We start from the raw sequence: 26,979 nt of genomic DNA, 5'->3' as shown, positions 1-26,979 counted from the left end.
GGCGTCGTCATGATGATAGTATACATGGGGTTTCACAACATTTCAAGTGATTTATTGTTTAGTTTGTATGATGAAACGACAAGACCCTTTTTAATTTCGTTGAGAGAGTCTTGCCTTTATTTGTTAACTTAGATGATTGCCTTCTCAAATTAGGTGTAGCAGGTAAGGTGGGTTGATAATTAAATTTCTCGAGAAACATACTCGTTCTGCGGCCCAAGTTGCGAACAGATTCATCATTGATGCTGGATCTGGCTCGATGCAACATGCGTTTAGGGGAGAATTTGGACGAAGGTGTCGAGGGCGGTGTGTTGATCTCTTCTTCATCCTCGTCATCAAGATCAAGATCATCATCGTAGTACTCACGTTCGACTGGTTTTTGAGGTAATACTCTGGGCAATGTTGGTGATGGTGGTGGCTGTTGTTGGATGATAGCCACTGTTTCTGATCCATTCGTAACTACTACAGAAGGTGCAGAAATTTTCAAGCTACTACATATGGACCCCTCTTTGAAACTAACAGTTCTGGATGCTGCAACAAATATTTGTTCTTGCTCAATCTCTGGCTGCTCTTGATCCTCGCCTTGCACTTGATCCTCGCCTTGCTCTTGTATGATGTCGCTTACTCTGTCCTGCTCTTGTATGGTGCCGATTACCTTGTCCTGTTCTTGTTCTATTACTATAGCAGCTTGCTCAGTAAGAGTTGAAGCTGAATCTACGTAGGATATAAATGTCAATCAGTGAGAACGGGGGAAGAGGAGTGAGTATCTAGACTAATCTCACCTTGGGTGGCCTCCTCTTCTCTCTCCTCTTCTTCGGAAGCAGAAATGATTGGAGCAATGGGTTTAGCAACTTCCACTATTACCAATGTCGAAGGACGAGACCAAACTTGTTGTAAATAGAGTATTGAAGAGACCCTCAACATTTTGTATATGTGAAAAAAAGAAGTTGAGATGTAAAGGAAAAGAAGAAAGAGAGAAAGACAAAAAAAAATTAAGGAGAACTATAAAACGTTAAACTTGCAGGCAGCATCACCATCATCATCGTCTTGCGATAATGGACAATGCCCTTTCCACTTGCAAGTTAGGGCTCAAGGGGGTAATAGCATTTTGGTCATTTAAGGGTGTGTTACCTGGAATATTATTACACTCATTTAGGGCGTAATTTGCAGATCAAACAATCATTTCTATTACACAAACTCCTTGTGAGCAGCCTTCGCGGCAAGCGGTACCTCTGTGATAAAGGCTGCACACTGGACACTATAATCACTGTCTGCATGCTGTCGATAGAGACGTGCAGTGCAAATTGCTGTCTGAATTAACAGAACAGCATCTCATTACAACTGTGAGCACTATTCCTCTCCCTGTTTTCGTTTTATTGCTACTTTCTATTTTTCCACTCGAACACTAAACTTACTGGCTCTTAATATTTACACACACGCACACGCACACGCACACATTCTTATCCATTTGAATAGCTAATGTTGATTAAGCAACATCCCTAATTTGAGAGCGCTCTTGAAATGTGAATCAAATCAATCTTTTGCAAGTTCAACCAAACAACTTTACTGAGCGCCAAGAATCCTCTTTTGTGTATCAGCATAAGAAGGTGGGTAGCTACAACTATATTCAGCCACACCAGTATATTTGACATGTTGTCATGTATTTTACATTTCAGTACAGCATTACAGAAATTAAAAATGCGTGGCATTGTACATCAAGTTATTCTTGCCTCTCGCGATGAGCCGAAAACAAATATATTGTAAGAACATATGCTCATATGGATCAGATTGATAATCAGCTAATACATTTTACATAAGCATTGCAAAGATCATATCATCATGCTTACGCAGGATATACACAACATAAAAGAGCATACTACGTCTTTATTGATCATCGTTACTAGCGTTTCATCTTGAAATCGATTTAAGCTTTAATCTGTGCGTATATAAAAAGCTCTCTTTTTCTCGCTCTTGCACATCTTTTGTGAGCATCTACAAAGCATCTGTTCATTATCCGCATATTGTGTGTACTATGTGTCTTGCTCCTTTTGAAATTTGTCAAACAACAATGCTAAGAAATTTCTCTCAACAAAAATTTCCTTCCATCTATATCAAATGTTTGTACTCCCTTTTTTTTAAAAAAATGTTCTGGTTTCATTTAAGCAAAGATGCATGTAAGTACGGCTCGTTTATCCGTGCTCCATCGTTTCAGTTTTTATATGCATCAGATACAATTACAAGGAGAACACATATGTAAGAGATGTAGTTCTGTGCGCATTCATTCTCTATTATCATCACTATTCTAAAAAAAAAAACAGCATTGTGAAAGATCATGCTGTAATATACTTTTTCCCATGAAAACATTCATAAATACTCGCTCCTAGCCCAGCATTTGATATCATTATGTTTGACCTTGGTTTAAACTAAATTGTAGATCATCTAACAAAGAGGAACATGCAATTAGTCTCCTATTTGTACAAGTACGCATTTGGTCAAACTCGGGATCTCCTTTGATTTGGTTTCTCAATTCCAATAAAAGATATAAACTCTTTTGGTCCCAAACGTTCGGATTCTAAAAGAGAAAATCAGGTCATTCAGGGAGCAATGTGAGAGATAAGGGGCCAAGATTGTGGGGCAGTAGAGGATCATTCGGCTTTTTTTCCCCCCATTTTACTTTCCTATTATCTAATATCTTTAAAACTAATGGAAATCTTTTGACACTTATGACTAATGAATGCATTGATTTCTCAGGGATGCTTGGTATTGCTCTGACAGATTTCTTCATTGTTGTCATTAAGCCTTCATCATTGAAATGAATGCAAGATCATAATGAAATAATGCGAGGGTGCTAGTTCTAGGTGCATTGAATACATGAATTGATTGTATTTGTCTATTCCTCGCTATCAATCATTTTCATCAAGCATTTGATGATGGTATGTTACATGTGTGAAGCATTTAGGCTTTGTATGGTGCAATTTCATTCATAGATACACTACATTGTCTATTAGGCATTCTCAATACACATGAAGGTATCGAGAATTGATTTGAATTAGAACATGAAATTCAGATGTGAATGTCACTAGCAAGATTGTCGACTCAACTGTCAAAACGCATTGACTGAGATAAATAAGACGGCACTCATACACAAATCTAATATTGCATCGCCTCTCAAAAATAAAGCATATGTTCATGAGCTTGCTAGCGATGTATTATTGGCTTTATTGTCTGCTCACAACGTTTGTCCTGATTTTCGCATGGTGGCGCTTTTTGGTCGAGATTTATCTGATACGTCTGGCCGGAACGGCTGAAAAAGTGAACAGTCTCAAAGAACCCAGGGATGTACGGCACACAGCTAACGCTAATTACAATGTGAGTTAAACCTCAGAGAAGTACCTCAAATCAGTCCCCCCAACCTGTCAAATGAACTGCCTAATTAGGAAGGTAGTAGAAGTCTGAAGGATACTGAAGCAATTACACAGGCTCGACTTCAGTATCCTTCACCCTAACACAGAAGGGTACTATTGAATAATCGATTTGGATGAAGTAGAAAGGGATTATTGAGTTGCCCCAATCTGGAAGCCCAATCCCTCAGTCCGTTACTGGTAAACAACAGAAGGAGGTCTTAAGAAAGGGAGCAATCATCAACTATCTTAAGCCGACGAGAAATTGAAAAGTGTGTATGAACATTTGTTGTTTTGGCAAATATACAAGTGAGCACCCCGCGTTTGTTTGGCAGCGCTACACCAAGCGAAATTAAGAAAAAAAAATACTTGGTAATTTGTCTTCCTACAACACAGAATTGCACAGCAAAATGCAAAATTTCAAGTTAGCACTGATCTCTCAATTTTAAACATGGATACTGTATATATCATATTGAAATGCTGCAAATCATGATTAGTAGGAAGATGCAATTACATATATTTGGTGATAAGCCAGGCTGACTGACGTTGTTACATACGAAAATGTTCAACAAAAGAAAAAAAAATTATTCAGGCTAGGCGATAGTTCCTTCAAATTCATGATCTTCATTTAATCAGTATCCCAACAATAGTCATTATCATTATCATAGAAAGGATATGACAATAAAAATTACCAAATATGGAATAAGGGGGTGGAAGTGTGTGTGTATATTGTTAAAAGTATTTATATGTTTTTAAGGTGGCACAGGAGAAAAAGTGGAAAGAAAATGGTTACCAAGCAAGGTGAATCGTGATGGTGCTAGTAGAAGCATGAGGTACCTTACATCAAAAAGGCATTTCGGTTAGCCAACAACGACTAGTTAAATTAAAACGCAGAACATCTTTTCTGTTCAAGATTGGCCAAAATTTGTCTTTGTTCGACTTTTTTAATTTATTTTGTATAATTCGACTATGTGAATTGTGATGATCAGCCCGTGCTTCTTAGTACATTCTTGGAGTGCTTTTTATGGCGCTTTTAATGGTGCCAAGTAAACCAGATGTTTTGACTGGACTTATTGAGCAATTTTAGAAAATGAGAGGTGAGATTTTTGGCCAAAATGTCGAAATTTTGCTTATGAATCCCTTACAAAAGAGGTTTCAGAGGTTGCTTTGGATCTAGAGAAATATTTTGGTTTAATATGTATCATAGTAAAAGTCTTCGTTTTCAAGGTGAAAAATGCGATCGTTTGATTTTCGATGAAAATCATGAGGTACCCCTCATGGTTTGGAGTCGATTTTTGGCCATGTTTTTTGGGTCCCCAAAAAGGTGAGCAAAGATGTCAGGCAATGAGCGCCAGATTAGAGTAACTGCTTTGTGCTATTCTGACAGTATAAAACATCTTCCAACACGAAATATTATTGCTCAAATGCACCCAATTTTGGTCGTCCTTAGCATATGTTCCAGTATTAACAGATAATGCAAGTACACTGCCTTCTGTATATGAATTGTTATTGTCAATACAAATGTGGCCAAACAGTTGACATCATATTGTTCCAAGCAAACGTCAATGGTACCAACTTTGGAGGCAGGTAAGCTCCATCTTTCATCCTGTATGGTAGTAATTTGATATTAACGCAAACCATCTAGATGCTCTGACCATCATGGTGTCATACTGCCATACGTCTGTCTGCTTGACATCCGTCATGCCTACCGTCAGTAAATAACGTCTATATCTCTTGATTTCTTGAATAGAAACCATTTGCTCTCAGGCGTAAGATTGAATATTTCTAATAGAGGTAATGACATTGAACATTGGTATTGTATGTTTTGTGTCTATATTTTATTTTCACTAGAGAATAGTATACACCAGCTTCAATAAATCCTATACATGTCCATCATTGTTTCTCTGTTATCTACCCTAGGCTACTTAACAGTATCACAACAGTAGAGGCGGTTTGAGGAAGCTATCGCACTTGATTCCAAAATGGTTCAAACAGCAAGGAGCCACTGTGGCAGCGTAACTACTGTCTGGCAAGGTATGCCTCCTGTCAAGCACACTTGCAATGAGTAAAGCATTTGCCACTACGAAAGGCAATCACTTGATCTATCAAGCTCCATAAGAGTTTATATACTACATCCTTTCTCTTCAACCTCTAGTCATCACCCAGGAGAAATATCCTAGATTCATTCGTTTATTTCAAATTCAATTTGCAGTGGGGACACTAATAGGGGTTGCACATATAGGAAGGAAAGAAAAAAATAGATCTTTGAAAAATGGATACACAAACCATACATCCCATCCCGATGTTTTCCATATATTTTCTAATTGTTTTGTTGTGATTTGCTCTATTTATTGCTCCATTTCAAATGATAGTATTGTTTGTTACATGAAAAACCCCTTCTTCCGCGATTTCGATATGAAGTAAAAACAAGACACCACATGTCCATCATACAATTATTCTGAAAAAATCTATGCTGAATGTTTGCTAACTGAATTGATCTGCACTGAAATGTTTATCAAGATGCAAATGAGAAAAAAGGGAAAACACTAGTTACGATAACAAGAGCTCAATCATTTGGTATGTTTTGGTCAATTCGTAATTATACAAAAATAAGATGGCCTGGGGTAACCAGTGTAACCCCGCGTTGGATTGCCATTAATACACAAAAAAAAAAAAAAAAAAAAAAAAGACCCTGGAGCAGTAATACTATATAAATTTTTTTTTGGTTTAAATAGTTTTTCTTTATTCAAGTACAAAGGCTCTAAAAGGCCTTTAATGATTTTAATTTTGAGAAAAAACAATTGATGCTTCTTAAAAATTATGTTTTTAAATATATAATATTACAAAAAATCGAGAAAATGGTTGCAGACAAAAGCAAAAAGTTGTTGATCAGATCAAACAACTTAGAACTTCTTACCGAACATCCAGACTTGGAGGTAATCGTAACCAGAAAGGACACCAGCACCGGCAATAGCACGGAGAATGTTAGCACCAGCACCCTTGAAGAGAGACTTGGTACCTTCCTTGGCAACGATCTCACGGAAAGCGTGGAGAGAAGAGTCATACTTGACAGCGGAACCAGAGGTCATCATCATACGACGACGAATGGTATCAATAGGGTAAGAAGCTATTGTAGTAGAATAAATTAGAACCCAATGTAATCCAACTCCACCCCTGAAATATAAATAATTAAAAAAAAATAACTTACCAAGACCGGAACCGGTAGTGACAGCCCAACCAAGAGCGAAGGTAGCGAGGAAAGAGCTTTGGAGGGTCTCAGGGAGCAAAGGCTTGAGAGAATCGTAGAGACCGAAGTAGAGACCACGGTAAACAATGATACCAACACAAGAGATGTTGAAACCACGATACAAACCAGCGATACCATCAGACTTGAGGGTTTGCTTGTAGACATCGACAAGACCCTTGAATTGACGCTCACCACCCTTCTTGGCAGACTTGGCATCGTTAGCAAGACGAGTACGGGCATAATCCAAAGAGTAGACGCTATTGAATAGACAATGTTAATATCAACCGGATGCTACTATTGTGATTGCAACTTACAAGAAGAGGGAAGCAGCACCAGCAGCACCACCGGAAGCCAAGTTACCGGCGAACCAGGCCCAGTAACCATCTCTGTTCTTATCCTTGTTGAACATACGCTTGAACTTATCCTTGAAAGCAAAGTTCAAAGCTTGGGTAGGGAAGTAACGGATAACGTTAGCAGTGTTACCTCTCCAGAAAGAGATAGCACCCTCATCCTTCAAGGTACGGGCGAAACAATCACTGATACCCTTGTAAGGGGAAGAGAGACGGCCTTGCTTGATCATTTCATCTTGGTTTTGGATCAAGAGCTTGATACGTTCGATAGGGGCAGCAGCAGTCTTGGAGACAGCAGCGGAAACACCACCCATAAGGAAATCCTAAGCACAACATGTATTAGAAACAAGGTACAGGCACAGGACACACACAGATGAAACTTACGATGATGAACTTGTTGTTGTTCTTAGCGTCAGCACTGGCCATTTTTGATTATTTGAATACTTTTTAGATAAAGAAAAAGGAGAGGGGAGTAATCTGAAGAAAAGATTTGAAAATAGAAGAAATTTTAAAAGCTTTTTATATGTTTGTCAAGAACCAGGGGGGGGCGTGCAAAAACGCAATGTGTCCTCCAACAGTCCCAGATAGATAATACGGGGTTGAAATCAAAGCCTTTTTTTATTGTTTTTTAGAGGGGTTCTGTGGGGGGTAAATTTTTAATGTTTTTGTCGCTTTCTTACCGCATCTTCATCAGATGAAAATGAGTTTTTTTCTTCTTCTGGATCATCGTTCAATAAGCTCTGTAGCATCAGTCTTCTTCGACGCTTGGCTGCCTGATTCGCATCTACCATGTTTCGTAATAAGTTTCCTTGCAATCCAAGATTATGAGGCCCAATGATTGATTGGTGTACATGTTCGATGGATTTGAAGTAGCGTACAGTCTAATTGAATCAAAAAATGGAATCAATACCCAATGGTTTCTATTGTAAATGAACCTTACTTTGACATGGAGTTCCAATGTTGCATCTTCATCACAAATAATCAATCCTTTTGGATGCATTTGTATCGCCGAAACGGTCCACATATGATTTACACCCTCTTCTAGACATTTTGATAGTGCTAAACTCTTGTGAGCACCTGTAATCACAACGCATACTTCTCTCGCATCCATTACAGTGCTGCATTGTGTGCAAGTTTGATTAATACAGTGAAAAACCCCCCTCCTTTCAATCCACTTACGCTACGCCCACGGTCAGCGCTAGTTTGGGTACTTTGGACACATCTCCATCGAAAAATCTAGCGTTCGCAATAATTGTCTCATACGCTAACGTCTTTACTCTTGTTCTTGACGTCAATGATGATCCAGGTTCGTTGAATGCAATATGTCCGTCGGGGCCAATACCTAGTTGCAGAATCAATACCCACTTCTGAATCACTGAGTCCATTCATGCAAGTGTACAAACTTACCGCCTAAAAACAACTCAATGCCTCCCAATTTCACAATGTCTGCCTCAAACTTTGAACATTCGTTATCTAGATCCTCTGAATTACCGTCCAAAATATGCACATTTTCTTGCTTTATATCCACATGTTTGAATAAATGATTCCACATGAATGTATGATATGACTGAGGATGATCTCTAGTTTCAGGAACGCACATACATGAGATTAAGAACGATTTCCATTGCCATATCAATTGCATACCTTGGCAGGCCAACGTATTCGTCCATGTTGAATGTAACTACGTGTTCAAAGCTTAATTCACCTGATTTGTGAAAATCAACTAATTTATGATACACTCCAATAGGCGAAGATCCTGTCGGTAATCCCAATACAAATGGTCTCTCTGCTGTCGGCTTGAACTGATTTATACGCTCTTTTACGTAATAAGCTGTACGTCTGTCGTATTTAATATATCGAACTTGTATCATGCTCTATTTTCCTTACCAGAGTAAGCAGAAACCTCCTCATAGTCCTGTCGCACAATAAGACGCATATTGAAATTATATTTTAGATTTTAGGTGAAGATGTTGATTGCTGTCAGAAGTGTATGTAACAGATGCTTTGAATACAAGTAAACACTGCTGAAAAAGTGAGAATAACACGTTGAGGATAGAGAAAAAGGAGTAAGGGGAAACGAAAAGAGAAAAAATGCTTCCTATAACGTTGTGTGTATTTCGTGAAAGGGAAAAAAAATGAGTTGCTGGACCCTGCAACCGCCCATAGTCACGAACTGTTGGTTTTTTTTTTTGCACGTTTCTCTTTTCTCTGTTCACTTCTCAGGGTAGAAGGATTGATTAGCTAATAGCGCAGTGTTTCATTTTATTTGGAACGACGTTTCATTTCATTGTAATTTACAACTCGACGAGATCGACGACGTCGAATGCGCTCATATTTATAAAAGAGATTTGCAATATCCTATTATAGAATGTTGGTTCATCTCATTCATTTAACAGGTCCCATTCAACAAACCTTGGCAACTACAAATAAACAACCACCGAGTACATTTCTTTGAAATGGTTCTGGGAAATAGCGTCGTACGAATTTCGAGTGGTTTAGATAACTATTTTTAGATAGAATGGTTGAATATCCTTTTTTTTTCCAAGCGACCAACATCTCTGTAATTGCTAACCTTCCTACAATGCTGCTGATAGTAGGCCACAATAAAGCTCCTATCACTGTAACGCTCATATCTCGACCTTCTCTACCGAATAACACCTCTGTATCCTGATTTGCGCCTATGTCTGCATTATCCTCAATGTCAATATCATCCGCGGTAGTTCGTCTTCTAGCTAGAGATGGTCGGTGGCCGTCATTTGCGTTGGTATTGTTACTGCTGCTGGTACGGATCAATGATCGAGACACTTTTCTCTGCAAGAGCGAGTACATGTTATTGTAAAGTAGTCTGACCCAAGGCAACAATCCAAACATAACAGCGGGTGATGGAGGCCATGTGATTTTCAATGGATAAGAGATGCCAGTAATACGCAACAAGAGCAACGTGGCAGCTGGCAATACATTATCGGCCCATTTTGTACGAGAGGCAAGCAATGCAACGGGAATAGATGGTAATCCAAGCCAGGTTCGCCAAGTCCAATAAGCTGGATTTCCTATTAGCTTCTCCCCTTCTTTTGTGCCAAACAATGTCAATACTGTATATGCACCAAATGTTGTAGACGTAATCAACATGGAACATCCTAATCCCAGTACAGTGATATATGGTGCTGCCGTGTGAACAAGGCTGTCTGCAATGCTCATCAGAACAAGCGGTATACTATGGGTTTCAGACAAAACGTAAGCCGAGTTACACTGTGGGCATGAAACTTTCTTCAATGGCGTATTCTTTTGGTTTTCTGCAATCCAATCTAGTAAGCACTGTTCGTGAGACACTAGAGAGCATTGACAAGGATTGACCCATCTCCCTTCAGAATCCGTCTCCTCTCCAAAGCAAATCCAGCACCGTTTACTATTGTAGCCATTATGATTGCTGGCATGACTCGACGTAGTTGCAGATGCGTTATTGGTGCTGCCATGATTATAGATGGTGGTTATATTGGTACTGCTTGTGCTTCGACTTGTATGAGCGCTAGGATATTCGTCATCTTCCGCAAATAACTGACTCTCGTCTAGACCAGAAATAGGTTGATATGCATACAATCCAGCTTCTTCAACGAGGGATGAACTTGGACAACGAAAATGAGACATGACAATAATAATTGAAGAGAAGAAAGATACAAAATTGGCACTAAACGTGTGTGAGAAATATGTAATTAGCTTATATGCAAAAAGAAAAAGATGATCAAGCCGAAAAAAAAGGTGGGGTTGAAGGAGTGGGAATTGCTCAATAACAAAATAATTTTACATTTATTCATTAAATTCATGTTAGTTTTGCATGGAGTTGAGTAAACTGCTATGCCTTATATTGCATGCATCAGTCTTTCTTGTATTGTAAATGGATTCTATTCTTTGTCTATAAAGACATACCAAGTATTCGTCATTCCATTGCCAAGCCAGAGTACAAAAAAAAAAAGGTGACCCAAGAATTGCTCAAACCCCTACGGGCACCCTTTGTCACAGAAAGAGACAAAAATGTTCCCTGACGGGGAATTGAACCCCGGCCGCGTCGGTGAGAGCGACGAATCCTAGCCACTAGACCATCAAGGATGTTATACACTGATAAGCGTGTTGATTGTTATGGTTTGTTAGTTTTACCTGTGCTTTCTGGTCACGTGCGTAGCTAGGTTCAATACAAAAGTATGTATAGGCATCATTCTGAGAATGTTGAGTTTGTGGAATACATTCACTATAATCTGCATTCCGACAGTTCATCCAGTTACCAGATCTAGATATAAACTTTATGTACGCTGGATTAGATGTACGATATCGATTTATACTATAAGAAGATATGGACTTCAGATACGCTAGTACTATAAGATTCATAATACTATACAAGATATAGGCTATAGATGGCACCACGGACATGGATGGCACTATAGACTTATACTTGTATTCCGACATTGACTACGGATGTTTACCATATCTGGATAGGCACCAAGATTAATGCAATATGAGCTTGTTGCTTCAGATGTGCACTTTATGATCCACGCTATAAGACACATGCTTATATCCGTGATACTAGCTACAGATACTTTATGTACTACAGACTTGTACTATATATGAGACATGCTATAGACATGCATACGATATGCTATAGACATGCCATATATCCAGATACATGCTAAAGATGTATGCTTAGCGATATACACTCAGGTATGTACTACTGATATAGACTAAGGAGACTGTACCTACTATCGGATACATGCTACCAGATAGATAGTATTAATTATCCTTATAGAAAGAATAGATCAGAATACTTTGGATGAGAGTCTAATTATTCATCCAGGCAAAGTTAAATCATGATTAGCTTGCTGGAGTTGTCTTTTAGCATGATTAGACATTAGTTGATCTGAGTTGACTAATTTGTTAATCTAATTAATAGAACTTTTATCCATTGTTATAGTATATAAGAAGGATCATCTACCTAGCCAGTAGAGAGACTTCAGTTTACTTTACACCTGTCAGTTTGATAATAGAACATACCTTTATCAAGTTGACATTACTGTTTTTTTATTCTTTTTTTTCCGTGAATTTTAGTCTATCAAGCCTCAAATTCCACAGCAAGGGTTAAATGCTCTAAAATAAGAGATGACAGATACTAAAGTAAATGTCAACGGTATTGTAATGTGTTGTAACATAAATATACCTAAAAAGGATACAGGCTCAACAATAAAGAGCTATTCTTCACGCATGATTCAAAAACCATATATTGAAATACCGTTCTTGATCCACCAGATCAACAACTAAATGACCCAACAAAAATATATAAAGTAATGGAATCACTGGCAACTACTAAACTGCTGCCAGATAAGAGATATGAACCAAATAATATAAATAGAGACGTAGAATATACATTTTATTGCACATTATCCTAATTTCGAATAAAGAAGGATTTTAACAGTATTCTACCTGCTTTTTTAACCTCTTTTTACTGCACCCTCTACAACTTTTTACTACACATACATCCCACATTCATATAATAATTTAAAAACTTTTACCAGCAGCATCTATTCAAAATTAACCATTCTCTAAAATCTCCATTTTCTCAACAACCATGCTACTAACGCAAATTTGGTTTGCACTTTCTTCATCAGGGCAAAAGCGGGGTTCGAAACTGGAGCACGAATTGAGATCGGAATTCGAAACTTTAGAGGTTCCTTTTATGGAATTCGTTTGTTGCAAGTTTTGAGGACGACAGCCCTCAATGAAAGATAATATTATGAGTTTGTTGGACGTACAAACCTCTCTGGATTTTGCATCTTGGCCGTAGTCAGAGATTACATATCTTTAATACATTGGTCCCTTAAAGAATATCAATTATGACATGAACAAGGCACAACCCCGGTTTAGATCTTTGGCGTTTGAAGCAGAAGTTTCAACCTCCTGAATTCGTTTATATAGAAGATGATAATTCCAAGGCATTTTTTTTAAACATTGAATGTAATTCTGGACAAAATCGATCATTCCATTCTTCTTCAGTTTGGATGACCATGATTTATGGCCTTATTCTCGCGTCGTTTTCTTGTAGTTTCACTATACGTATAGTATTTCGTTTTTGTTCTGCTTGATTACTTTTTCAAGCTAAGAAATTAAGTTGTGAGCAAATAATGTGAATCATTATTATAATTGTGGCAGGAATGGTTGATCCCCCCTCCCTCCTACCTTATGCAATCACCCAAGTAGAGCAAAATTTATATGGTACTCAAAACGAATTAAAGCAAAAGCTTTGTTTCCGTTCTATTCAATAACACAGAAACGCCTTTTGAGAGATCATGGCATTTATCTCAAAGGCTATTTATTGTTTGCAAGGAAGCCATTCATTTAAATGTATATTCAGTGGAGTCCTCACCAATATAATAGATTCTAATAGTATTCAATGCCGCACCTACTCTATCCATTGCAGTAAAAAAAGGGATTGAAAAAAGCAGATAGAATACTGTTAAAACCCTTCTTTATTCGAAATTAGGATAATGTGCAATGAAAGGTATATTTTGCTTCTCTAGTTATTTTGGGTCTTGTTTATGAAGACAAATTTTAAGCAAACCAACCAACAAAACTACTTGACATGTTGCATGCTATTGCCTCGAAACAACAAAAAAGATCAGCTCAACAAACATTGCCATCAAAAAACAATTGACACGAGAGAAATCAAGCTAGACGCTCTTCTTCTGTTCAAACATCTAATCTGTTATTTAGAAACGTAAAGTTCTCAAGTACAAAACCAAACATCCCATCTTTGTTTTTTTCTCCATCTCCCTTTCGTTTATTAATGTATCCAATTGTGGAGATCATCCAACACTTCTTGAGTAGTTATATCCAATGTAGATTGATCATGCATCAATTGCTGTGTCATATGAGATGGTTGCTGCTGCGGTTGATGCTGCAGGTGTGTATTTTGCTGTAGTAATGAAGGTTGTTGTAATAGTATATGCGATGTTTGATGTTGTTGGATTGAAGGACCTGATGCTAATGATGGTATTGATGGTGATGTAGTAGATGTCGCTGATGTGATGGGAACTGTAGGCGATTGCTGTTGTTGATGTCGATGAACACTCTCTAACTTATCGTACAATGCCTGCTGAAATCTTTCTCGAAACATGGGCGAAACAGCCATCAATAAATTATCCATGGTTTCAAAGGGAACTTCCAGGTTCTTTTGTACGATCTGAGCAGTAGCAAGAGCAGTGCCTGTACTTGAGAGTGGCGAGCATGACCCCACCTTTCATTGACAAATCGTATTAGTTTTAACTCCGTAGATTCTCCCACACAACCTTAATCCTCACAAAAAAAAGTCAATGTTATATATACCTTGTAGCCTTCCTCAGAAACTTCAACTACAATCATAACACCCTCTAGCAATGTCAGATCCAAGCGTCCAATGTTGTTCAGCTCGTCCTTGACAAATACAGTTGCTGAGCCAGGTACGATGCCATAATCGTACGATCGAGTAATGTTATCCAATTCGTCACATAGTAAAGCGTGTCTCATGGTGAATTGATGATTATCAGATGAGAGTAGGATGGGAGACGAGGGATGAAGGAGAGCGTAAAGAGAGCGTGAATACGCAAGAGAAAAAATAAAAGCAAAGGGAAAAAGAGAGAGGAAAAAAAGAAAGACCCGGTTCAATTAATAACTATATTTTATACCATTATACATTTGGTGCCTGGTTTACGGCATCTCTTTTTGTCCCCACATTTTAATATGCAGTAATTCAATTCAAGTAATTAGCTCGGCTTTCGAACAACCAAAGAGCCATGATTTCAACATCTAGAACATGTAATAGTGCTTAAAGTTGCTATCCCAAATGCTTATTTTTCTCAAGCTGAGAAGGTTAGTATTAAATCACAGGATTTGCTTTTGGGTTTCGTTTTCGTAACACAGGTTGTACGCCATGTAGCCAATCGTACCATGCTGGAAGCATGAATACAACACTCACTTGAAAGTCAGAGTTACAGGAAAAATACTCACAGACTCTTTCCTAAACCTCGGGTGAGATCCTTAATAGTACAGTTGCATTACGTGAGTTTAATTACATCTTTATTGTTGGAGCTACTTGATATGCAGTAAACGCAATGATCAAGACTGTCATGAAAATACACAAAATCAAATACTTGGTATCAAGCAAACCGAGTAATGGGTCATTTTGAATAGGTAAATGCTGTAACTGTCCCTTATTTAGACTGTCTTTGATGGCATTCCAGTAATAGCCCATCCAATTCTTGCGAATCGCCTCTTCTTGCCCAACAGGTACTCCTACTTGATTTACCTTGACTGTTGTACCCTCTTGCGTTTCTTTGAATGTTAGGGTAACAGTAGAGAAATGGCCTGCAGCATTGTCATTTGCACATGAGCATCTGTGCTTTTTCTCAACACTTCATACTGTACCTTGAGGCCAATTCTTGAGCCGCCATGTCTGCATGATACTCTTTCCTGGTGTCTAGCAACAATCAATGTGTCAACCATCTTGTACTTTTTTCCTCTTGAATGCATGTAGATCCTTACTGCTTGCATCAAAGTACCATGAACATTTCCATCAAACAGTTCAAAATCAGTGCCAATGCGCTTTGACACTTTAGCCTTTCCATGTGACCAAATTGCAGCACGTTGAGGATCTAACAGGGTCTCATATATCTCTCTGGGGGTCGCTCCCGTAAAATCACAGGAATGCTCAATGATGCTCGTCTTGACTACCTTATCCTCGACAATCTTCGTTGCTGCAGAAGAGGGCGTGGTTGCTGCATTGCGATTCTTTCGTTGCACCAATTCTGGTGTGGATGGCGCCGAGTTCTTATCCGCATACAAATCAGAGCTGTGTTCTGCTTATGAGTGTTAATTTACTAGTACTGAACCACCGCAAGCAACACTTACGATCCACTAAATCACGAGTAAGATGGGAAAACTTTGCAGCAATTAATGGCACTAGATCCGATCGAATGAGTCTTTTGATTTCATCCCCTGAGCCACTATTGATTTGGATATCGAACTTGTGTATTTATATACGTGTATGAGTCATAACAGAAAGCATATGCCTAATTACACGGGTTAAACTACCGGATTTACTTACGACATAGTCATCCATGTCAGTATCATAAGCGACTTCAGGTACAGTGATGTTTCCGTACACAGTAGAGCCATCTTTTAGCTTGCCTAGTTGATAGCATTGTTGAGAAGCTACATGTCAGCATAGAGGTGCCTACACACGTTACCTTGCCAGCTCATCTTCAAAGCAACATCGTAGATTGCCAGCAATTTGCCCTTGCGCTGATTGAGGTCTACATCACCTGTGCACTCATCTAAGCTGGTAATGACTACCTGTGAGCTGTCTCTAGCGGCTGATGTACCGACCAATTTCTCTGTCAAGTAGTTTTTAGCCCAATGTCTACAGTCTTTGTTGACCCTTTTTCCAATTGAAGAATGAGAATCATGGAGTAATTTGGCGTGGTGCTATCTCTCTTACCAATGCCTGATTTATAACACGTTAGTTTGAGTAACAATTGAATTTGTCAATGACTTTAAAATACCAGTTGTTGACATTTCTCATATCAGCCATTGTAGCAAGTTCTTTTTCGTTTTTGTCGTGTTGAAAGAGCAAAAAGCGTTGCAAACATTTGCACTACCGTAAATTTCAAGACAGATACGGAAAGTCAAATCTGGTCCTTTACTGGAGCGTGTCTCGCATTGATTCAGATCGAAGCATCATTCAGCTGCATTGATGCACACACATTCATTAGTCTAAACAAGCTGAACACTTTTATTTGAACATCAAGTTGAGGGGAATATCGAAAATGTATAAAGAAAAAGAGGAGGGGGAATCTAGATGAAACTCCAGCATGTTCCTGTGAGGGCCATGGAAGAAGCAATGATAATCAAAGTGTAATCCAACATCTTGGTCTTGACAGACATACTGTCACCGAATAAGCACAAATGGCAGACCAGAGGGAAAATACCCGAGATCATGAAAGAAAAGAAGGCGCCCAAGAGGGACATGATTTTATCGAAACCAGGAATAATGTAAGCCAAAACCACAATGAACGCACTGATGCACACCTTGCCAATGGCAGTGAGAATAGGCTCGCGCCAGCTTCCCTTGTCGCACCAGTCCTCGAGACGTGTGCCCTTGAACAACCAAATCTGCCAACTCAAGTTGACAGGGTTGACTGTAAGACCGTATTTGGCAATTGGATTCATGGCAATAAGCCAAACAGCCAGACGATTTAGGGTTTGATTATATTCCGGAATGGAAACAATGTTTTGAGTAATCTGTACCAAATGATTCCAAATTAAATAATGTGACATATATGTGTAATGTGTCTTTTGGCTTACCTCTTGCATGGTGTCTGATCCAAACATTAAATAACCACAAGCAGCAACACCAAAGTAAACAAAGGTGGTTGCTACATATGTCCAGTTTACCATTCTACTATACAGCTTGGGCGTGTCCATATCACGGTACACTGTTGGAAACACAGCATGGCCTGCAAAGCCAGCCATGATCAATCCGAAACTAAGGGGTACTGTCATCCAATTTGAGGGCCAGATCTCTGTATCCTGATTTCATACAATAAAGGGACTCGTCAATATATATATATATGAAACAACATGAAACACACGATAGCAACTTACTGCAGGCTCGATCAAACTGCCAGGAGCATTCTTTTTGGTCACACCGTCCACAACAATGACAATAATGATGCTAAAAGCACTGATAATGCCTAGTAAGCTGGTATATGACAAATGGCGTACAGGCAGGAACAGCATGGGAGTCAGGATAAAGAAGGACAAAACTCGTGTCTCTTTGAGCGAGAATCCGGGAAACAACGAGTCAATACCATCGCCCAACAAAACTACCAATGCCACACTGCTTGTGATCAGCTCTGTAATAAACAAAGCTGTGACCCAAATTCTTCCCTTTAAACCAAACGCTAGCCTGAAGATGAGTACCTTGTTTGGTATGTATGCCATTGTCACTTACCTAAAGCGCCCATATCACCATACGTTCTGGATTCGGGGTCAATGTCCAGACATTTTTGTAACAGCTTTGCAGTGTAATTGGTGAGACCACAGCAGAATACAAAAACAGACATACCGATAGCCCAGCCAGCACACTACAACAAGCATCAGATCAAGCACTGATCTCTCACTCTCTCACTCTGTTAAAGCTTACCTTGAAACCAAGAGGCAATGCCAGAATACCGATACCAATCAAAATATTGATAGAGTTGAAAATAGACTGAGTGAACGACGACTTTTTGGCTGCAGGGGGATGTGCTTCGAAGCGATAATCATCAGCCACGGTACCAACACTTCGAGTCGAGAGAACCTTGTCCAAATGCGAAAAGAGTAAGGAGGAATGTTCATTGGCAGCGCTTGTACTTGGGCCTGTTTCGATCCTGGACAATCGTGACACAGAAGTTTTTGATGGGATTCTTGAAACATAACCCGATGAGATCGCAGAATATTTGTCTTCTTCGTCGTCAAGCTGCACGGTATAAATAAGCGAGCATAGACATTGCCATTGTAAGATACACTTACCAGGGGTCCATTTGGCACAGCCAAGTTTTCAGCCATAAACATCATGGAGGTACGAGAGTAGGAGCCGACAAAAGATCCAAGTCTTTCAGAAAAAGAACTCATTGTACGTTCAATAGGTATATGATCCTCGTTGATAGCACCATAGGGATGCTCAGGCGAGAGCTGCGAGGGATGGAGATTACGGATGCGAGGTACGTTACTATCACTGTTATTATTGGGTATATCCATTTTTAATAATGACAAGAAAAAAAAAAAAAAAAAGAAAGAAGAACGAGATTAAACTGAAGAAGGAAGCAATTTTTATACACAAACCCCTCAACTTGATCTCAAGAAAAAAAAAAAAAAAAAAAAAAAAAAAACCTCACACACGCACTTATAGACGAATAACAAACATGTCTTAAAACGGCCAAAATAAATGAAATCATCAATTCTTGATTTGAATCCTCTGCATCGCAACGTGCGTGATTTTCTATACAAAGGTTGCTAATACATTGGCTCAATGTTTTTGTTTCGTTTGATAGTGGCTCGGAACTACAATATGATAAGACACCAATTTATTAGATCATGGCATGATCTGTTACAGCCTGTCTACCAGGTGAATATTATGCTGTGCAGATTATCACACATGCTTCAGTGATATTTGATTTGGTTGCCCGGGTAGGTTTTCTCGAGGTGCTTTTTTTTTTTTTTTTTTTTTTTTTTTTGCATGGTTACCATGGAGAGGACAGAATACCATGTTCTGATTGGATTGGTCGAAATCTCGATACACCTCTTTGTGTGTGGGTGTAGCTTAAATCTTCATTCTGCTCATCCCTTTTCCCTTTTCCTTCTCTTTTTCCTTTTCTTTACGTTTTTTTTTAGTAATTTATATACATATTCTCACACCATTTGTTGCTTGTCCTGCAAATAAGAGATATCTATATAAGCGCACACATACTCACAACAAAAAGACACACTCACTTGTATGTATTCGCTCACATGTGGCTATTAGATACAGGCGACCAAGAAAGAGGACCCATGAGAATAACAAGAGAGATAAAATGCAGATATCATTGATAGCTTCAATGCCAATCAACATCTTGATGGCTCTATTGCTCTCATTTACCCTCTTTCTCTCCTCTTTCTTGCATCGTATATCTACCACTATTTAACCCCCCCCCCCAAATGGATGCTAACGCGTTAATTTTTTTCTCTCTTTCTTTCCTTGCTTGCTCTTTATAGAAATAAACAAAGACACCATGGCAGATACAGTCGAAGCAGATGTTGATTCAATTATTGTTCGCCTTTTGGAAGGTAAATGAGAGCCAAAATGCGTCTTGATAGTGTCGTAACATATACTATCATCTGTAGTAAGAGGCAGTCGTCCCGGTAAACAAGTTCAACTTGGCGAACATGAGATTCGATTTCTATGTCAAAAAGCACGCGAAATATTCATGAATCAACCCATCCTACTGGACTTGGAAGCACCTATTAAAGTGTGCGGTGATATTCATGGACAATATTATGATTTGTTGCGATTATTTGAATATGGAGGTTTCCCCCCTGAAGCAAATTATCTCTTCATGGGCGATTATGTTGATAGAGGAAAACAATCTCTCGAAACCATCTGCTTGCTGTTGGCCTACAAAATCAAATACCCTGAAAACTTCTTTATTCTTCGTGGTAACCATGAATGTGCAAGCATCAATCGTATATACGGATTCTATGACGAATGTAAGTTTGGCTGGTGATTGTGCGTGTGTGTGTGTGTGTGTGTGTCTACGGGTGCCAATCTAATGCTCTTTATCACAGGCAAACGACGATATAACATAAAGCTCTGGAAAATTTTCACAGACTGTTTCAACTGTTTACCCATTGCTGCAGTGATTGACGAGAAGATTATGTGTATGCATGGTGGACTTTCCCCCGATTTACAAACCATGGAGCAAATTCGTAGAGTGATGCGTCCTACCGATGTACCAGACACCGGTAAAAAAAAAAAAGAAGCATAGATCTGTCATGACATCCCTTTCTTATATGCGAGTCATTGTTTATAGGTTTATTGTGTGATTTGCTATGGGCTGATCCTGACAAGGATATTACCGGTTGGAGCGAAAACGATCGTGGTGTCTCATTTACATTTGGAGCTGATGTTGTGTCTCGATTTTTGCAAAAACATGACCTGGACCTCATTTGTCGTGCTCACCAAGTCGTTGAGGATGGCTATGAATTTTTCGCAAAGAGACAATTAGTTACCTTGTTCTCTGCGCCCAATTATTGTGGAGAATTCGATAATGCGGGTGCTATGATGAGTGTTGATGAATCTTTAATGTGTTCATTCCAGGTATATGAAAGATGGGTTAGACGCTAGTGATAAATGTCTCATTCTTTTCCTCCCCCCTTGATTTAGATCCTGAAACCTGCTGAAAAAAGAGCAAAGTATGGCTACAATTCAGCCAAGGGAAGACCCAAGCAAAAGGCATAAAACTATTCCATCTCCCTCTGCTTCTTCTCATCCTCCACCTTTCTTCAACTTTTAATACAAAGCACTACACTTTTTCTTTTTTTTTTCTTATCGTTCATCCTTCTTTTGTTGTCGATCCAATTTCTTGTACGAGCATGCCTGGCGTTATATGTAGTAGTATTCTTAGTCTATAGTAATACAATTCAATCAAATGAACTCTTTGCTGCTGTCTAAAACGCAACAGTTGAACAGCACCTGGCATTGTCTATGTTGCTCAGGAGGAGGGAGGGGGGGGGAGAGTAATGGTCATGACCATCTGCACGAAAAATGTAATTTTGAAATTGATATGAGCTACCGCTGAGGTACATTTTAAACTATATCAGCTTCTATTCATATTTCGAATGAATCTATAGTTGACTTGTCCTGCGTATAGCGAGTAGGGTGATGCTTATTAAAGGCTTTTCCAACTAAATTATTGCTGCTATCAATAGGCTACGCGAACCAAAGTTGATTTGGATGTCTGAATTGCTACTACCACTACTTGATCTGAAAACTTTTTTTTTTTTTTTTTTTTTTTTTTTTTTTTTTTTTTTTTTTTGCTTTAAAATGTGGTGTGAGAACCCTACTATCTCATTTGTAGCTGCGGGTCTAACTCTTCTACGATGTTTTACGTCTGTATCAGTAAGACCAGCTCATATATGAACAGACAGCATACTTGTGTTGTCTCATACTACTGAAGAACATGTAAAACACAGCGTAACTTTTTTGGGATCTAAAAAATCATCGTCAAAAACCATGAGGTATCCTTCATGGTTTTTATCGATAATCAAACGATCGCGTTTTTGAAATCAAAAATAAAGACTTTTACTAAAGTATACGAGCCTTTCAAGACTTTGGGTGGTTTCCTGACCTACGCTTCGCTTCGCTGGAAACCAGCCTACGTTCAAACACCTTTGGCTAATATCGCAAAATTTATACAGCTGAAATGTTGGAAGAGCCTTGATTGTTGATTGATATAAAATCACTAATCACATGAGCGTTTATGCTTCGGATGGTTCTCTACCTTCGCTTCACTTCGCTTCACTTCGCTTCAGTGAGGACCAGCCTGCGCAGCGGCAGCTCGTGCTACTGACTGCTCTTGCGTATTTTATCAAAATACTGCAGGAGGTTTTATTAGGGTTCAAGATCATTATGACAGACGGGGAGGGGGGTCTTCATTTGTCAGGGCAATATTTACGCCCACGATTTTAAAACAGAATATCAATATTGATGGGATATCGTTTTATGATGTCAAATGGAATACATGTTTGTATTTTGCCGCTTTATTTGAGGCTAAATTAGCTATGCTCCGGGTATCAGTTTCTTCAAGTATCAGACCGATCCCTTGGATATGAAGTCTTTGGAATTGCTTGGTCTGATGACAACTTCAAAAGGGCAGAGCGAACGCTACCAGCTGTAATGCGAGACTATAAGAATAAGAAACGCCCTTTACACCACTGCAACTATACGTTCATATCACTATATATGCTCATGATTTATAATGCAACGCTAAGGCTTGATTTGGTAGCGTTCAGGTATCATGCACAAGCAGAAGCTTCACATTCAAAAAAAAAACGTTATTCTAGAGTGATAAATGCTTAATCAATTCAATAAATACAGTATATACAATGTACATGTATAGTGCCCTGAGTTGACAACAAAACTTAAATGGGATGAAAAAACACACAAAGTGTATACAATAATATGAGCTACATCTATTCAGAAAGGAAAAAGAGGTACCATGACAATGTACCTATGCACAACAAACACAGTAAATTCTAATTAAATATCAATAATGGCAGAGTCTGCACTGCATGAAAGTGGAAATTCTGGAAAAGCGCAGTGCTGAACTCAAGAAGAAGAATGGTAGCTTTTTTTTTTGTTGACTATCACACTTTTGACAAAAAAAAAATCAATATATACAAATAAAAGCAACTTGTAAAGTAGTATTAGCTTATAGGCAAGGTCGTCGTTTGTTTATACCAGGCGCATATGATAAATGTAAGGTACATGAAAACAATGATGCAATCTATGGTTACCCACATAAAATTATGCACACTCTCACGTACAGAGTCAACGACCAAAATCATGAAAAGAAGCTTGTCCTTTGAGATGATGAACCTTTATTAATTCAGGTGTATATTGGCGGTTTCACCTCGGCTAACCAGGTCAACTTGAGCACGTCTTGTATAGTATATCTCTTCTCTGGATCAGGGTTCAGCATCGCATACATCATCTGTCTGCTTTCTTCATCAAATGATTCAAAAGCAGGGTAAGCTTGTTCGGCGTAATGCTTTCTATAGAGACGGTAGTTTGTGTCCGATTGTTGTGCCGAGTAGAATGGTACGCCATTCAAGCGCATACAAAAGTAAACTATTCCAGCAGACCAGACATCCGCTTGACTTGCACGATATCCTTGTTTGGAACAAACGAAAATCTCGGGAGCAATATAGGGCGTTGATCCACATAATCCATCTGACAATCGACATGACTCTTGCCATGCCTCACGAAAGACATCTGCTTCACCAAAATCCGAAATTTTGAGAATGGTTGATGTATTCTGCTTGACTAACAATAGGTTCTCTGGCTTGATATCACGATGTGCCACGCCTAAACGATGAAGATAGGAGAGGCCGTCGAGGAGTTGCTTGAAATATCCATTGGCTTCATCCTGCGAAGATAAGCGACCCTCTTTAATAAATGAATACAGATCTCCTCCTGAGCACTACATGAAAAGGGGTTGCTTGGGATAAGTCATGGAATTCTATGATTTACTACTGCTTGCTCATGCAGCAGCAGCAGCAGCAGCAGCAGCAGCAGCAGCAGCGCAGGCTCTTTGCTATGACTTACATATTCCATCACTGTACAATATCGATTCTTCTCATCCAACACTAGATCTACAGTCTTGACGATATTTGGGTGATCCAACGTCGATGATATACAAAACTCGCTGATCAATTTCTTCATAAAACTTGCGTCCGTCTCTCGCACCTTTCTCTTTCGGAATGCTTTGACTGCATAAACCCGCATCACCTTTCCATCTTCTTGCAATTGATGTGTCAAGAGCACCGTGGCAGATGCACCTGTTCCGATTTGTCGTCGCTGCAATTGTCCATAATGGCTCAGTAAGCGAACATGATGGTGTTTCTGTGGTTGCTCTTGCTTTTGGGATGATTTCATGGTCAATAGAATGAGTTTGAGTTGTTGTACAAGTGGCCATGTTGGCAGGGAGGATCTCTTTTTCTTTTTCGGCTTGATATTGTCTATGGCAGAAGGTATGTATTGCTCTTTGACAAATGATGGTTCGTTTTTAGATGTGATTGTCAGAGAAGACAATGAAGGGAAATCTAGTAGCATGGTCGAGTCTTTCATAATATATACAAGAGGAATGTGGATTAAGGGGATTTTTATTAGTAGTAGTGATAGAGAGAAAGAGAGAAGGGGAGATTGCAAGAAGGAAAGAAAAGAGAGAAAGATCAAGAGAGAATTTCTTGTATATATATATATATATGTTTAAAAATGAGCTTGTGATTCTCAATCATCCCCTCACTCGCTCTTCCCAACAAGGCACAGTAGTATCATATTGATGTGCACACAATTCCTCCGAAGACCGCCTAGTTGCTCTTCACTGCTGCAGCAGGTTCCAATATTTTGAAATGAGCACCTTGACGAACATAAATCTGAAGTTGAGCATAATATTCATTCAAAACACGCGCTGCGTCAGGTGCAGAGGCCAATGTTTGGATAATGGCATATTTCCAATTCTTTAAATTCAATGTGAGCATGGGCATCTAGATTGGCTCTGCTTTTCTACTTTACCTGTCCTTGCTCGGTGTACTCTGTTGATCTATTCAAAATATAATTCATGAATTCGTTTGATTGCGCCATCAACTGTTAAAAATGTTGAGTATTATAGTACTGGTTGGATTGTAGCGGTATTATTACCTGAACACCCCAGGCATGATATGCAACGGCTTGCATAACAGCAAAGGATGCAACACGAATGCCATCTTCAGGCTGTTTGGCCTCCTTAATTAAACTTAATAAAGTGGAGGGTCTTCCTACATGGTCATGACAATGAATCCGTCTATTGCAATCATAACATGTACCAATTGTTACCTTGAATTCTATTGTAAATTTCCATTGTTGTTCTTTCAACTTGTTCTGTGCCATCCCTAACATGACAACAAAATTTCAATAAGGGAGACAGGGGGGGGGGGACGGACGCTTTTTTCATCAGAGAAACAACATACCTCACAGACAGTATTTTGGACATGCTTTGAAGATACACAGCCTTGACTTGACCGACAGCAGTTTCGTATCTCGAAAAGAATGTTGTCAATAGCGAATCTGACAAGAGTTTCAATCCAGAGGGATGTGATCCAACAAGCCCAATTGTGGAAATTGCGACAATCTACCATTTCAGGAATAAACAACGTTTTTTTTTTTTAGGGTATTTCGGCATGAATTCAGCGAAAACCAGAAGCTTACCAGAATTTCAATATTTTGTGTTTCGAGGCAGTTTTGAATTTTCTCCATGATATGGTATTTGGTAGACATGGGCTCAAAATCAATGTGCTACCAAACAGTGCTCAGTGATTTGCAAATTCTACTGTGCACGCCCTTCTTACCTCTTTTTCACCGAGATTACCTAAAAACTTGATGACAGCGCATTTTACTAATTGTACAACCACATCAGAGTCATCAGGATTGTCTAGAATTGTTGCAATGCTATCCAGTAAATTGGCCTTTTCTAAAAAGGATAACCCGGCAGAAGTAGTTGCAATCTAGATATTCCCAATCGTTGTGTCAGTAGAGAGAGTGAGAGAAAAAGGAGTGATGGCAGATGGAGCTTCTTTTATAGAAACCCTTACCTCGTTCAAGAGTTCAATTGCATTTATCTTTACAAGGAGATCGTCTGATTGAAGCTCTTTTGTGAATACAGATAAAAGGCCAGATGATTCGCAAGCGTCAAATGTGCTGTCTGAATACGTGGCTACTTTAATGATCAAATCGTAGACTCGGAAACTGATGACACCATTGCTATAGAGACAGAGCGTGAGCCTAATTTTGATACTGATTCGAGCGCAAGGACCTACATTTGCAACAATTGTTTCAACATGGCAGTACAAGTAGGACCAAAAAACGCAGCTTGTCCTGATGGCGTTGCTGAAATCTTGTACAGGAGTTCACTGGCCTTATTCGCAGTGCGAGCATCTTGAAATGCAATTGTGGCAAGCACCAAAGGAAAGATATCAGAATCAACCATATTGGCTACAAATGCATCTGATGCTAAACACTTGAACACTTGCTGCAATGATAAATAACGAATGTCAGGCGTGAAATGCGTCAATCCTTGCAATAAGTATTCCTATGCTCAGTAATGAGATGTTGCTCGACATGTCGCTCATGCTGCATTTCTTTTACCTTGTTCTCTGCAGATACAATCTGTTCGTAGGTAAAAGGCTGCAATAGCTTGCTGATAAGCTCACATAATACGGCTGTTAATTGATCGTCCTCGACAGAGAATCCATAGTAAAACAAGCCAAGAGGTACAGCTTGTAAAATCTCTGCTGACTTCTCCAAACTAAGGTTCTCTGTATAGATTGTTGTCAGCATCGTTGGTAGTCAGTGAATATGCGGTATCTATGTACCAGTCAATGTTGCAGAGAATGCTTGAAGCACTGCCACTTTTTCGGTGATAGAGACGGTGGCAGTGGGTTGAAGCACTTTGGATACTTGCTCAAGTGGATTACTAGGTGCTGGAGACATGATTACGAATAAAAGAGTGAGAGGAGAAACACGCGTAGTTTTAATGAAACTCTATCTGCCTGTCAGCAGGCCAGCTTAAAAGACTGCTTGCTTGCGTGTGAGCCATGATAAATCAACAACAGTAGCTAATCCGAGAAATGG

The 26,979-nt window shown here is 39.1% G+C and overlaps 10 protein-coding genes and 1 non-coding gene across 11 annotated transcripts; 1 reads left to right on the top strand and 10 right to left on the bottom strand.

Annotated features, from left to right (window-relative positions):
* Positions 1-58: 58 nt before the first annotated feature.
* ATC70_005418 (uncharacterized protein) lies at positions 59-921 on the bottom strand (the record flags this gene model as incomplete). Its single annotated transcript, XM_064824707.1, has 2 exons — positions 59-711; positions 780-921. 2 exons carry the CDS (start codon positions 919-921, stop codon positions 59-61), a joined length of 795 nt encoding a protein of 264 aa, XP_064680084.1.
* A 5,380-nt stretch (positions 922-6,301) lies between these two features.
* On the bottom strand, positions 6,302-7,421 carry ATC70_005417 (uncharacterized protein; the record flags this gene model as incomplete). Its single annotated transcript, XM_064824706.1, has 4 exons — positions 6,302-6,525; positions 6,607-6,902; positions 6,960-7,318; positions 7,380-7,421. 4 exons carry the CDS (start codon positions 7,419-7,421, stop codon positions 6,302-6,304), a joined length of 921 nt encoding a protein of 306 aa, XP_064680083.1.
* A 230-nt stretch (positions 7,422-7,651) lies between these two features.
* Positions 7,652-8,931, bottom strand: ATC70_005416 (uncharacterized protein; the record flags this gene model as incomplete). The annotated part of the gene is made up of 6 exons (XM_064824705.1): positions 7,652-7,876; positions 7,936-8,113; positions 8,175-8,337; positions 8,403-8,575; positions 8,640-8,826; positions 8,883-8,931. 6 exons carry the CDS (start codon positions 8,929-8,931, stop codon positions 7,652-7,654), a joined length of 975 nt encoding a protein of 324 aa, XP_064680082.1.
* A 326-nt stretch (positions 8,932-9,257) lies between these two features.
* ATC70_005415 (Cytoplasmic dynein 1 intermediate chain 2) lies at positions 9,258-10,640 on the bottom strand (the record flags this gene model as incomplete). The annotated part of the gene is made up of 3 exons (XM_064824704.1): positions 9,258-9,353; positions 9,408-9,498; positions 9,568-10,640. The coding sequence occupies 3 exons, from the start codon at positions 10,638-10,640 to the stop codon at positions 9,258-9,260; spliced, it is 1,260 nt and encodes a 419-aa protein (XP_064680081.1).
* A 387-nt stretch (positions 10,641-11,027) lies between these two features.
* ATC70_005414 lies at positions 11,028-11,099 on the bottom strand. Its single transcript has one exon. It is a non-coding gene; the product is annotated as a tRNA-Glu (tRNA).
* Positions 11,100-13,818: 2,719 nt separating this feature from the next.
* Positions 13,819-14,540, bottom strand: ATC70_005413 (JmjC domain-containing protein; the record flags this gene model as incomplete). Its single annotated transcript, XM_064824703.1, has 2 exons — positions 13,819-14,271; positions 14,361-14,540. 2 exons carry the CDS (start codon positions 14,538-14,540, stop codon positions 13,819-13,821), a joined length of 633 nt encoding a protein of 210 aa, XP_064680080.1.
* A 541-nt stretch (positions 14,541-15,081) lies between these two features.
* Positions 15,082-16,602, bottom strand: ATC70_005412 (uncharacterized protein; the record flags this gene model as incomplete). Its single annotated transcript, XM_064824702.1, has 8 exons — positions 15,082-15,377; positions 15,438-15,489; positions 15,555-15,868; positions 15,921-16,035; positions 16,117-16,199; positions 16,259-16,449; positions 16,510-16,515; positions 16,574-16,602. 8 exons carry the CDS (start codon positions 16,600-16,602, stop codon positions 15,082-15,084), a joined length of 1,086 nt encoding a protein of 361 aa, XP_064680079.1.
* Positions 16,603-16,865: 263 nt separating this feature from the next.
* NUO24 (NADH:ubiquinone oxidoreductase 24) lies at positions 16,866-18,812 on the bottom strand (the record flags this gene model as incomplete). Its single annotated transcript, XM_064824701.1, has 6 exons — positions 16,866-17,312; positions 17,376-17,600; positions 17,676-17,974; positions 18,025-18,157; positions 18,217-18,531; positions 18,585-18,812. The coding sequence occupies 6 exons, from the start codon at positions 18,810-18,812 to the stop codon at positions 16,866-16,868; spliced, it is 1,647 nt and encodes a 548-aa protein (XP_064680078.1).
* A 1,010-nt stretch (positions 18,813-19,822) lies between these two features.
* ATC70_005410 (uncharacterized protein) lies at positions 19,823-21,048 on the top strand (the record flags this gene model as incomplete). The annotated part of the gene is made up of 5 exons (XM_064824700.1): positions 19,823-19,877; positions 19,935-20,297; positions 20,376-20,552; positions 20,621-20,907; positions 20,974-21,048. 5 exons carry the CDS (start codon positions 19,823-19,825, stop codon positions 21,046-21,048), a joined length of 957 nt encoding a protein of 318 aa, XP_064680077.1.
* A 2,149-nt stretch (positions 21,049-23,197) lies between these two features.
* On the bottom strand, positions 23,198-24,438 carry ATC70_005409 (uncharacterized protein; the record flags this gene model as incomplete). The annotated part of the gene is made up of 2 exons (XM_064824699.1): positions 23,198-23,791; positions 23,917-24,438. 2 exons carry the CDS (start codon positions 24,436-24,438, stop codon positions 23,198-23,200), a joined length of 1,116 nt encoding a protein of 371 aa, XP_064680076.1.
* A 242-nt stretch (positions 24,439-24,680) lies between these two features.
* Positions 24,681-26,838, bottom strand: ATC70_005408 (uncharacterized protein; the record flags this gene model as incomplete). The annotated part of the gene is made up of 11 exons (XM_064824698.1): positions 24,681-24,830; positions 24,886-24,957; positions 25,012-25,127; positions 25,186-25,241; positions 25,320-25,480; positions 25,558-25,644; positions 25,698-25,853; positions 25,941-26,109; positions 26,166-26,437; positions 26,494-26,663; positions 26,721-26,838. The coding sequence occupies 11 exons, from the start codon at positions 26,836-26,838 to the stop codon at positions 24,681-24,683; spliced, it is 1,527 nt and encodes a 508-aa protein (XP_064680075.1).
* Between the last annotated feature and the right edge of the window lie 141 nt (positions 26,839-26,979).

The sequence above is a fragment of the Mucor velutinosus genome (assembly GCF_035048745.1).
Source record: "Mucor velutinosus strain NIH1002 chromosome Unknown tig00001544, whole genome shotgun sequence".
In the NCBI taxonomy this organism is placed as follows: Eukaryota; Fungi; Mucoromycota; class Mucoromycetes; order Mucorales; family Mucoraceae; genus Mucor; species Mucor velutinosus.
This window is presented reverse-complemented; position numbering and strand designations above follow the sequence as displayed.